General features: G+C 43.1%; 1 protein-coding gene across 19 annotated transcripts in view; it reads left to right on the forward strand.

Moving 5' to 3' along the window:
* The window catches only part of LOC129815762 (dedicator of cytokinesis protein 3-like), a 400,044-nt gene that overhangs the window by 338,193 nt on the left and 48,870 nt on the right, over nt 1-12,981 (forward strand). For 14 of the 19 annotated variants that reach the window (XM_055869857.1, XM_055869854.1, XM_055869856.1 and 11 more), the window contains 4 exons: nt 2,752-2,852; nt 6,050-6,131; nt 7,089-7,259; nt 8,144-8,248. In XM_055869857.1, coding sequence (XP_055725832.1) covers nt 2,752-2,852; nt 6,050-6,131; nt 7,089-7,259; nt 8,144-8,248 — 459 coding nt within the window. The remainder of the gene's footprint in view (nt 1-2,751; nt 2,853-6,049; nt 6,132-7,088; nt 7,260-8,143; nt 8,249-12,981) is intronic. The other 5 variants (XM_055869866.1, XM_055869865.1, XM_055869868.1 and 2 more) reach the window with 1 other exon arrangement.

Genomic DNA, 12,981 nt, shown 5'->3' on the forward strand with positions numbered 1-12,981 from the left:
AGAGAGAGAGACGATGTCTGGTCGGAGAGAGACGATGTCTGGTCGGAGAGAGACGATGTCTGGTCGGAGAGAGACGATGTCTGGTCGGAGAGAGACGATGTCTGGTCAGAGAGAGAGACGATGTCTGGTCAGAGAGAGACGATGTCTGGTCAGAGAGAGAGACGATGTCTGGTCAGAGAGAGAGACGATGTCTGGTCAGAGAGAGAGACGATGTCTGGTCAGAGAGAGAGACGATGTCTGGTCAGAGAGAGAGACGATGTCTGGTCAGAGAGAGAGACGATGTCTGGTCAGAGAGAGAGACGATGTCTGGTCAGAGAGAGAGACGATGTCTGGTCAGAGAGAGAGACGATGTCTGGTCAGAGAGAGAGACGATGTCTGGTCAGAGAGAGAGACGATGTCTGGTCAGAGAGAGAGACGATGTCTGGTCAGAGAGAGAGACGATGTCTGGTCAGAGAGAGAGACGATGTCTGGTCAGAGAGAGACGATGTCTGGTCAGAGAGAGAGACGATGTCTGGTCAGAGAGAGAGACGATGTCTGGTCAGAGAGAGAGACGATGTCTGGTCGGAGAGAGACGATGTCTGGTCGGAGAGAGACGATGTCTGGTCGGAGAGAGACGATGTCTGGTCAGACAGAGACGATGTCTGGTCGGAGAGAGATGATAGAGCAGAGCCTGAAATGCTTCCCTATTCTCAGATACAGTGCATTCAGATAGTATTCAGACCCCTTCCCTTTTTCCACATTTTGTTACATTACAGCCTTATTCTAAAATGTATTAAATAAAAAATGTCCTCATCAATCTACACACAATACCCCATAATGACATCACAATACCCCATAATGACATCACAATACCCCATAATGACAGAGGGAAAACAGATGTTTCTACATTTTTGCAAATGTATTAAAAACAAAAGACAGAAATACCTTATTTACATAACTATTCAAACATACGTATTCAAAACGAGACTCAAAATTGAACTCAGGTGCATCCTGTTTCCATATTTATACTACTTGATTGGAGTTCATCTGTGGAAAATTCTATTTATTGGACATGATTTGGAAAGGTACACACCTGTCTATATAAGGCCCCACAGTTGACAGTGCATATCAGAGAAAAAACAAAGCCAGAAGGTCGAATAAATTGTCTGTAGAGCTCAGAGACAGGATTATGTCGAGGCCAAAAAATGTCAGCAGCATTGAAGGTCCCCAAGAACACAGTGGCATCCATCATTCTTAGATGAAAGAAGTTTGTAACCACCCAGACTCTTCCTAGAGCTGGCCGCCCGGCTAAACTGAGCAATCGGGGAGAAGGGCCCTGACCGGGAGGTGACCAAGAACCCAATGGTCCCTCTGACAGAGCTCCAGAGTTCCTCTGTGGAGATGGGAGAACCTTCCAGAAGGCCTTTATGGTAGAGTAGCCAGACGGAAGCCACTCCTCAGTAAAAGGCACATGACAGCCCGCTTGGAAATTGCTAAAAGGCACCTAAGGACTTTCCGATCATGAGAAACAAGATTCTCTGGTCTGAAGAATTACATTTTTATTTTATTTAACCTTTATTTAATTAGGCAAGTCAGTTAAGAAAACATCTTATTTACAATGACTGCCTAGAAACAGTGGGTTAGCCTTATTCAGGGGCAGAACGACAGATTTGTACCTCATCAGCTCGGGGATTCGATTTAGCAACCTTTCAGTTACTGGCCCAATGCTCTAACCACTAGGCTACCTGCTGGTTACTGGCCCAATGCTCTAACCACTAGGCTACCTGCTGGTTACTGGCCCAATGCTCTAACCACTAGGCTACCTGCTGGTTACTGGCCCAATGCTCTAACCACTAGGCTACCTGCTGGTTACTGGCCCAATGCTCTAACCACTAGGCTACCTGCTGGTTACTGGCCCAATGCTCTAACCACTAGGCTACCTGCTGGTTACTGGCCCAATGCTCTAACCACTAGGCTACCTGCTGGTTACTGGCCCAATGCTCTAACCACTAGGCTACCTGCTGGTTACTGGCCCAATGCTCTAACCACTAGGCTACCTGCTGCCCCGAAACCAAGATTGAACTCTTTGCTCCCCATCCAACCTGACAGAGCTTGAGAGGATCTGCAGAGAAGAACGGGAGAAACTCCCCAAATACAGGTGTACCAAGCTTGTATCATCATACCCAAGAAGACTCAAGGCTGTAATCACTGTCAAAGGTGCTTCAACAAAGTACTGAGTAAAGGGTCTGAATACTTATGTAAATGTGATATTTCCGTTTTTTATTCTTTATACATTCGCTACATTTGACCAGGAAGTAGTACTCTATATAGGGAACAGGATGCAATGGTCAAATGTAGTGCACTTTAAATGCAATAGTGTCTGAATGAGAATGAGATGTTGGATGCACACTCTGTGCAGCCTCATCTCAGCCTGGTAAAACATTTAACTGGAGTGGAGCTTCTGACTGGATCTCTTTTTCTCTGTCTCTGTCTCTGTCTCTGTCTCTGTCTCTGTCTCTGTCTCTGTCTCTGTCTCTGTCTCTCTCTGTCTCTCTCTCTCTCTCTCTGTCTCTCTCTGTCTCTCTCTCTCTCTCTCTCTCTCTCTCTCCCTCTATCCCTGACTCTCTCTCTCTCTCTCTTTCTCTCCCTATCTCCCTCTATCCCTGACTCTCTCTCCGACACTCTCATTCTCTCTGTCCCCCCTCACCCCCCTCTCTCTCTCTCTCTCTGAATATCTCTCTCTCCTCTCTCTCTCCCTCTCTCTCACCTCAGGTGTTCATCATTAATCTGCTCAGGGACAGCAAGTACTATCACTTCCGTCCCGTCATGGACACTTACATCCAGAAGCACTTTGCTGGAGCGCTGGCGTACAAGTGAGTTTCTGTTAGTCGTACAACAGACATGACACTGCTGAGACTAAGATGGTTGACTTTGTCACAGCTGAGCCCCAGCTGGCTATTTGCTGATCGAGATCACACCTTTGTTTTAGCTGGTTTTTCTCTTCAAAGTTAAGTTAGTTTATCTCCTCATCCTTTGATGTGTATGTAGTGGTTTATCGTTGATCTAAAGACTAACGTAGATGTGCCATTCTCAGAGAGCTTCAACATTTGTATTTGTTATGGATCCCCATTAGTTCCTGCCAAAGCAGCAGCTACTCTTCCTGGGCTCCAGCGAAAATAAGGCAGTTTTTTCAATTTTAAAAACATTACAATACATTCATAGATTTCACAACACACTGTGTGCCCTCAGGCCCCTACTCCACTACATATCTACATTACTAAACCCATGTGTACATATGTGTATAGTGTGTGTGTATGCATGTGTCTGTGCCTATGTTTGTGTTGCTTCACAGTCTCCGCTGTTCCATAAGGTGTGTTTTTATCAGTTTTTTTTAAATCAAATGTTATTGCTTACATCAGTTACTTGATGTGGAATAGAGTTCCATGTAGTCATGGCTCTATGTAGTACTGTGCGCCTCCCATAGTCTGTTCTGGACTTGGGGACTGTGAAGAGACCTCTTGTGGCATGTCTTGTGGGGTATGCATGGGTGTCCGAGCTGTGCGCCAGTAGTTCATACAGACAGCTCGGTACATTCAACATGTCAATACCTCTCATAAATACAAGTAGTGATGAAGTCAATCTCCCCTCCACTTTGAGCCAGGAGAGATTAACATGCATATTATTAATATTAGCTCTCTGTGTACATCAACAACATTTTTTGTGGCACCTGACCAAATGACTGAACATTAGTCCAGGTGCGACAAAACTAGGGCCTGTAGGACCTGCCTTTGTTGATAGAAGGTAGAGCAGCACTTTATTAGCTACTGTTTTATCAATATGTTTTGACCATGACAGTTTACAATCCAGGGTTACTCCAAGTAGTTTAGTCACCTCAAATGTCTACATTATTTATTACAATATTTAGTTGAGGTTTAGTGTTAGTTCTAAATATTTCTAACTAATATTTCTAATCCTTGACACCCACTCTGAAACCAACTGCAGCTCTTTGTTAAGTGTTGCATTCATTTCAGTCGCAGTAGTAGCTGACATGTATGGCTTTACTCAAAGCATGTTATTAGTAAAGATTGAAAAAAGTAAGGGGCCTAGACAGCTGCCCTGGGGAATTCCTGATTCTACCTGGATTATGTTGGAGAGGCTTCCATTAAAAAATACCCTCTGTGTTCTGTTAGACAGGTAACTCTTTATCCACATTATAGCAGGGAATGTAAAGCCGTAACACATACGTTTTTCCATCAGCAGACTATGATCAATAATGTCAAAAGCCACACTGAAGTCTAACAAAACAGCCCCCACAATATTTTTATCATCAATTTCTCTCAGCCAATCATCATCATTCGTCATTTATGTAAGTGCTATGTTTGTTGAATATCCTTCCCTTTACGCATGCTGAAAGTTTATTGTCAATTTGTTTACTGTAAAATAGCATTGTATCTGGTCAAACACAATTTTTTCCAAACGTTTACTAGGAGTTGGTAACAGGTGGATTGGTTGGCTATTTGAGACAGTAAAGGTGGCTTTACTATTCTTAGGTAGCGGAATGACTTTTGCTTCCCTCCAAGCCTGGGGGCACACACTTTCTAGTAGGCTTAAATTGAAAATATGGCAATATGGCAATAGGAGTGGCAATATCGTCCACTATTATCCTCAGTAATTTTCCATCCTGATTGTCAGACCCCGGTGGCTTGTTGTTGATGGACAACAATAGTTTTTTCACCTCTTCCACCATCACTTTACGGAATACAAAATTTCAATACATGTCTTTCATAATTTGGTCAGATGTACTTGGATGTCTATTGTCAGCGTTTGTTGCTGGCATGTCATGCATAAGTTTACTCATCTTGCCAATGATAAAAAACATTAAAGTAGTTGGCAATATCAGTTGGTTCTGTGATGATTGAGTCATCGGATTCAATGAATGATGGAGCTGAGTTTGCCTTTTTTCCCAAAGTTTCATTTAAGGTGCTCCAAATCTTTTTATTATCATTCTTTGTCATTTATCTTTGTTTCATAGTGTAGTTTCTTCTTCTTTTTTATTCAGTTTAGTCAAATTATTTCTCAATTTGCAGTATGTTTGCCAATCACTTGTGCAGCCAGACTTATTTCCCATTCCTTTCGCCTCATCCCTCTCAACCATAACATTTTTCAATTCCTCATCAATCCACAGGGATTTAACAGTTTTTACAGTAATTTTCTTAAATGGTGCATGCTTATTAGTATTTGGAATAAGCAATTTCATAAATGTGTCAAGTGTTTTTTTTGTTTTTTTTGTCTGTTTGCTCCTCATTACACACCACAGACCAGCAAATATTCTTTACATCAACATAATATGAATCACTACAAAACGTCTTGCATGACCTCTTATAAACTATATTAGGGCCTTTGGAATGTTGGTTTTGCTAGATATGGCGACTATATTGTGATCACTACATCCGATGGATCTGGATACTGCTTTCAAGCTACATAAAAAATGTGATCAATAGATGTTAATGATTTTATTCCTGTGCTGGTAGGTTGACCCTGGTAGGTTGACTGATAACCTGAACCAGGTTGCAGGCACTAGTTACAGGTTGAGTGGGCAGCTTGATGAAAGCCAGTCAATTTTTAAATAACGGAAAATATACCTCATTTCACACATGTTATCCAGATCCTGACTGTTAGCACTTTAAGAGAGACTTAAGAAAAGTATCATACATATTTACATGAAATATCTATCAGTACTAAAAGAAGATCCTACCATTGTCTGACCTATGTTGGTTGAAACAGACACCTGTTAATTGAAATGCATTCCAGGTGTCTACCTCATAAAGATGGTTGAGAGAATGCCAAGAGTGTGCAAAGCTGTCATCAAGGAAAAGAGTGGCTACTTTGAAGAATCTCAAATCTAAAATATATTTTGATTTAACACTTTTTTAGTTACGACATGATTCCATATGTGTTATTTAATAGTTTTGAGGGAATAGTAAAAAAAAAAAAAAAATGGAATGAGTACTTTTGACTGGTACTGCATGTTGTGATGAATGGTCTTTCCTGTGTTGTGTGTCCCATCCAGAGAGTTGATCCGCTGTCTGAAGTGGTACATGGACCGTTCTGCAGAAGTGGTAAAACAGGACCACATTCAGGAGGCCATGAGGGTAGGAGCTCCACTGGAAGTTGTCCCTGTCCTTTTGACCATAGACACGGGGCGATGTTGTGGGTGCTGTTGTGGGTTGTGTTATGTTGTGGGTGCTGTTGTGGGTTGTGTTATGTTGTGGGTGCTGTTGTGGGTTGTGTTATGTTGTGGGTGCTGTTGTGGGTTGTGTTATGTTGTGGGTGCTGTTGTGGGTTGTGTTATGTTGTGGGTGCTGAAAATTTCCTTGACCGTGTCTGTGACCTGAGCAGAAAAAAAAATCTGGGCCCTTGTTAAATAAAATACAAGGCTCAAAGCTTTTTTCCTGGTCAGAAATATTCTGATCAGATAACAATCACCTGTACAGTAAAGTTTAAATTGAATGTGTTTAGGAGACTACTCAGTAAGCGAGTTGAATAAACTATTAATAAAGTTTACTCATTTATATCAAATATGCCACAATGCAATGTAAAAGTGCTCCCTGTAAATAATAGATTGTATCCGCATTATTCTGCATTATCTTAAAAACTGGATGACAGTCTGCACCCCTATTCTGTCCTTAGAGAGCATGTCTGGTTACATCCATGTCCCATGCCATGGCTCTGTCTGTTTATCTGGCTCTGGGATGGTCCTCCTCAATCCTTTATGTCTGAAAACTATCACAGTTGACTGAAAATAAATAAGGTTTTATTTATTTAAAAAATATCACACCTTTTTAAAGGTTTCTATGTCGTTGTTTCCCCTCCTCTTAATGTAGATACAAAATCACGGTAGACTGAAACCCTACCTGGTTTTTAATACTTATCTTAATCAAATGAATTGTTTTCTAGGCCTACATTAATAAAGTAATGCCTTTGCCACGTTGTTTACAGAACCTTGATTTCCAGTTTTCACAAGTGAACAAGAATTGAAAAGTATGGCAATGTGAGACTAACATTTCGATGCCCTTGTCTCCTCTCCCCCATTCCCCCTCATCCCCCAGGCTCTGGAGTACCTGTTGAAGTTCATTATCCAGTCTCGGATCCTATACTCCCGTGCTACCTGTGGTATGGAGGAAGAACAGTTCAGAGCCAGCATCCAAGAGCTCTTCCAGTCCATCCGCTTTGTCCTCAGTCTGGACAGCCGTAGCTCTGAGACACTCATCTTCACACAGGTTAGAAATCTACACACACACACGCACGCGCACATGCACACACGCACACAGTGCTTTGTGTTGAGTCTGGACAGCCACATCTCAGAGACACTCATCTTCACGTAGGTTAGAGTCCTCCCTACACAAAGTACACCCAAGCATAAACATAAAGTAGCCTAGCCTAGCAGTAGCCTAGCAGTAGCCTAGCATAGAAGTAGCCTAGCATAGCAGTAGCCTAGCAATAGCCTAGCAGTAGCCTAGCAATAGCTTAGCAGTAGCCTAGCCTAGCGGTGGGTCAATGTTGATTAGACTCTCACCATTGTGCAGTTTTCATTACTGATCTTCTTTCCGGACATCAAGATATCTTAGATACTGTATGTGTGTAACTGTCTTTAATCTCTTTTGAAGGCTGTGTAGAGAATGACTGACTTTTTAACCACCTACTTCCAGACTTCAACCAATTCACCATTGATTAATTATTCCCACCAGGGAGTGAAGAGACTAGCTACTGTGTGAGGACGCTGTATTGCATAATCCTCATCTATCCCATCATTACATCAGTTATATCGCTTTATTCTCTTTTCAGCTCTGCAGCTGCCAAATGTTGCGTTTCAAATCTAGCTACAGTAGTTAGTATCTCTTTGCTATTTCAGTTACTTTACAATCTATAGTTTGTAATGTTATCTTTTTGCTTAGTTAAATTTAAGTTCTTTAGTTTAATTAACCTGTGCCAATTTATTGTCTTAATTTAAATTCCTTAGATTAATTAACCTGTGCCACTATATTGTCTTCATTTGCCCCTTTTTGCCCACTTTTGCAACTTCCTTATGTACATGTTACCTCCTTATGTCCCCCTCCTCTGGGACCTTCCCTGTCCCCTGACTGTCCTGTCCCCTCCTGGTCAGACCCCTCAGGTCTCCCAGCCTGACTCTGGACAGGGGCAGCCCCCCGGCCCCAACAGCTGTACTCAGGCCTGGAGCTCCAATGCTCCTCGCCCCTCTCCTCTCTCAGTAAGTAGCTACAGCCCTTCCAGTATTGGCCGTCCTCTGACAAATGTGCCCTCTGATCAATTCCGCCAGTTCACTCTGCCATGAAGCACTTCCCATACCACCAACCAACCCCTTTTACAAACAGCAGGAAATCCACCTACCACTTCTCAAATCACCAACCAAACAACCAACCCCCCTTTACAAACAGGAAATCTACTTACCACCTCTCAAATCACCAACCCACCAACCAACCCCTTTTTACAAATTACTTCTCAACCAATCCACTTATCTCCTCCTAAATTACCAATCAACCCATTTTACAAACAGCAGGAAACTCATCCTCCCGACTAATCTGCCTATCTCCTCCCCAAGTCACCACCCCTTCTGCAAACTACAAGAAACTCAACCTCCCTACTAATCTGCCTAGCTCCTCCCCAAATCACCACCCCTTCTGCAAACTACAAGAAACTCAACCTCCCTACTAATCTGCCTAGCTCCTCCCCAAATCACCACCCCTTCTGCAAACTACAAGAAACTCAACCTCCCTACTAATCTGCCTAGCTCCTCCCCAAATCACCACCCCTTATGTCTCGCCCAACCCTCAACCATGTCACCAACCAACCCACAGCTGAAATGAAGCCCTACAAATGTATTTGGTTTGCTTCCTTTGTGTGTTTGGTATGTTATTAACCTTTCCAGTCTCCTACTGTTTCATCATCACGTCTGCTCTCCATTCACCTACCTACACCTCTATCACGTCAATCACCTCAATCTGTGTTATGTAATGACTCTGTGTGATGACTCTGTGTGATGCCTGTCGTGCTTGTAGATACATCCACACTACTTTCCCCAGGACTGTCTCATTTGGACTGCAAGGCCATAGGTGATCCATGGTACCCAGTAGCTAAAGTATCAATAATACCATCTATGAATGGGGAAATCTCGAATCATTTCTGATAGGATCCCTCAATTTCAAACCTCCTAGGTTCATGGTACATATGTCAGATCTTAACTTGATGACTCTTTTGTTCTGGAGAACTTTCCTTTTGGACTCTTAGTCTGTTCAACAAGTACTACGTCGTTGTGATGACAATACCAACCAAGAGGGCAAACATAACTTGAAAGACTTTGGTTGCAAGAAGGACTAAGGCAGAGAGGAAGAGGCGAAGAGAGAGGGCTCAAAATAAGTCCAGAATTAACCTACTGTGTTTCTAATGGTTTAATAGGCAGACCTAAGCTTGTCGCCTGCCTTCCTGCCTCTGGGACGACTCCCACTGTTAGGGCAGCGACATAAGCATCTCGTCATTAAATACAGATCTCTGACTAATGTAACACCGACATCATCTTTTAGGGAGCGGTGAGGAGGTGACCAATAATGGATGCAATTGAGATCAGCTGTGCAGGTGAATTTAGCGCTATTGATGGTTTAACGAGACATCACCTGGTGATAATCTAGCTGCATCGATGGTTGCAATAGGCCCCTTGTTATTTGACTATATTCCAATAGGCTACATTCTGTAAGCTACCCGTTAGCCTATCCATTGTCACATAATGAAAGGTTTTAAAACAGATAATAGCCTACTGTTTGTGTTTCCATGGCTAATCAAACAGTCCAGATATTAATTGCCCTAGTTAACTCAATTATCTTTTTCCTGCCAAAGTAGGATTTACCAGTCACATCTAGATGCAATACAGCTTTGTCAAAATGTCAAAAGTGTTTTTTGTTTTTGCCTTTTTCGCTAACCATGTAGCTAACCTTAACTTCTGAGTGAACAAGTACACATTTGTATTTTATTAAATTTTTTTTAATGACAATATAGTAACAAATGGATATAGTATATCCATAACAGTACATTCTCTTCTTATGAAACGTAAAATACGATAGAAATAAACCAAATAAACCATCTTTAGAACTACAAATCATTACACATGAATTGAAAGTGACAGTTTCGCAAAAGTGAATGTTTCTCAAATAAAATAAACAGAAAAAGGTCAGTGGTTACAATTGTATAAACCTATGATAGAGTTGTAAGAATATATAGTTGTTGTTTTTTGTCATTGACTAATTGTAGAGATTGTATGCACTTCAAGAGCCTTTATTCTAGAGAAGAGCACTTCACTTCAAGAGCTATGGTGGAGATACAGGGTTTGACGGACAACTTTGAGAGCCAATGGACCTAAGAGTTTGGATGACAAGCTATGTTGAATCCATTTCATTGCGCTAGGGGTTGTGAAACGTTCAAACAGACGAAAAAGCCAACCAATGGTATTGATTCATGTTTAAAAAATAATAATTTTAAAACATATTTGGAGTTAGGCAGTTTTCATCCCACAGTGATGGTATAATAATATAAATCTATGTAGTTGAAGTGATTTGGTCAAATGTGATAATTAAGTTACTTCAGAAATTACAATACAAGTACAACCCACAGAGCGTAACTAGAACAGTACTAATTCCTCCAGACAGTCCTAGTTCCTCCAGACAGTACTAGTTCCTCCAGACAGTCCTAGTTCCTCCAGACAGTCCTAGTTCCTCCAGACAGTACTAGTTCCTCCAGACAGTACTAGTTCCTCCAGACAGTCCTAGTTCCTCCAGACAGTCCTAGTTCCTCCAGACAGTCCTAGTTCCTCCAGACAGTCCTAGTTCCTCCAGACAGTACTAGTTCCTCCAGACAGTACTAGTTCCTCCAGACAGTACTAGTTCCTCCAGACAGTACTAGTTCCTCCAGACAGTACTAGTTCCTCCAGACAGTACTAATTCCTCCAGACAGTCCTAGTTCCTCCAGACAGTACTAGTTCCTCCAGACAGTCCTAGTTCCTCCAGACAGTCCTAGTTCCTCCAGACAGTACTAGTTCCTCCAGACAGTACTAATTCCTCCAGACAGTCCTAGTTCCTCCAGACAGTCCTAGTTCCTCCAGACAGTACTAGTTCCTCCAGACAGTCCTAGTTCCTCCAGACAGTCCTAGTTCCTCCAGACAGTCCTAGTTCCTCCAGACAGTCCTAGTTCCTCCAGACAGTACTAGTTCCTCCAGACAGTACTAATTCCTCCAGACAGTCCTAGTTCCTCCAGACAGTCCTAGTTCCTCCAGACAGTCCTAGTTCCTCCAGACAGTACTAATTCCTCCAGACAGTCCTAGTTCCTCCAGACAGTCCTAGTTCCTCCAGACAGTCCTAGTTCCTCCAGACAGTCCTAGTTCCTCCAGACAGTCCTAGTTCCTCCAGACAGTCCTAGTTCCTCCAGACAGTCCTAGTTCCTCCAGACAGTCCTAGTTCCTCCAGACAGTCCTAATTCCTCCAGACAGTCGTAGTTCCTCCAGACAGTCCTAGAACCTCCAGACAGTACTTGTTCCTCCAGACAGTACTAGAACCTCCAGACAGTACTAGAACCTCCAGACAGTACTAGAACCTCCAGACAGTACTAGAACCTCCAGACAGTACTATTTCCTCCAGACAGTACTAGAACCTCCAGACAGTCCTAGTTCCTCCAGACAGTCCTAGTTCCTCCAGACAGTACTAGTTCCTCCAGACAGTACTAGTTCCTCCAGACAGTCCTAGTTCCTCCAGACAGTCCTAGTTCCTCCAGACAGTCCTAGTTCCTCCAGACAGTCCTAGTTCCTCCAGACAGTCCTAGTTCCTCCAGACAGTCCTAGTTCCTCCAGACAGTCCTAGTTCCTCCAGACAGTCATAGTTCCTCCAGTCAGTACTAGAACCTCCAGACAGTACTAGTTCCTCCAGACAGTACTGGTTTCTCCAGACAGTACTGGTTTCTCCAGACAGTACTGGTTTCTCCAGACAGTACTAGTTCCTCCAGACAGTCCTAGTTCCTCCAGACAGTACTAGTTCCTCCAGACAGTCCTAGTTCCTCCAGACAGTCCTAGTTCCTCCAGACAGTCCTAGTTCCTCCAGACAGTCCTAGTTCCTCCAGACAGTCCTAGTTCCTCCAGACAGTCCTAGTTCCTCCAGACAGTACTAGAACCTCCAGACAGTACTAGTTCCTCCAGACAGTACTAGTTCCTCCAGACAGTACTAGTTCCTCCAGACAGTACTGGTTTCTCCAGACAGTACTGGTTTCTCCAGACAGTACTGGTTTCTCCAGACAGTACTAGTTCCTCCAGACAGTACTAGTTCCTCCAGACAGTCCTAGTTCCTCCAGACAGTCCTAGTTCCTCCAGACAGTCCTAGTTCCTCCAGACAGTCCTAGTTCCTCCAGACAGTCATAGTTCCTCCAGACAGTACTTGTTCATCCAGACAGTACTAGAACCTCCAGACAGTACTAGTTCCTCCAGACAGTACTAGTTCCTCCAGACAGTACTAGTTCCTCCAGACAGTACTAGTTCCTCCAGACAGTACTGGTTTCTCCAGACAGTACTGGTTTCTCCAGACAGTCCTAGTTCCTCCAGACAGTCCTAGTTCCTCCAGACAGTCATAGTTCCTCCAGACAGTACTTGTTCCTCCAGACAGTACTAGTTCCTCCAGACAGTACTAGTTCCTCCAGACAGTACTAGTTCCTCCAGACTGTACTGGTTCCTCCAGACAGTACTGGTTTCTCCAGACTGTACTAGTTCCTCCAGACAGTACTGGTTTCTCCATACATTAGAAGTTCCTCCAGGCAGTACTAGTTCCTCCAGACAGTACTAGTTCCTCCAGACAGTACTAGTTCCTCCTGACAGTACTAGAACCTCCAGACAGTACTTGTTCCTCCATACATTAGAAGTTCCTCCAGGCAGTACTTGTTCCTCCAGACAGTACTAGT

The sequence above is a fragment of the Salvelinus fontinalis genome, chromosome 18 (genome assembly GCF_029448725.1).
Source record: "Salvelinus fontinalis isolate EN_2023a chromosome 18, ASM2944872v1, whole genome shotgun sequence".
NCBI lineage: Eukaryota > Metazoa > Chordata > Actinopteri > Salmoniformes > Salmonidae > Salvelinus > Salvelinus fontinalis.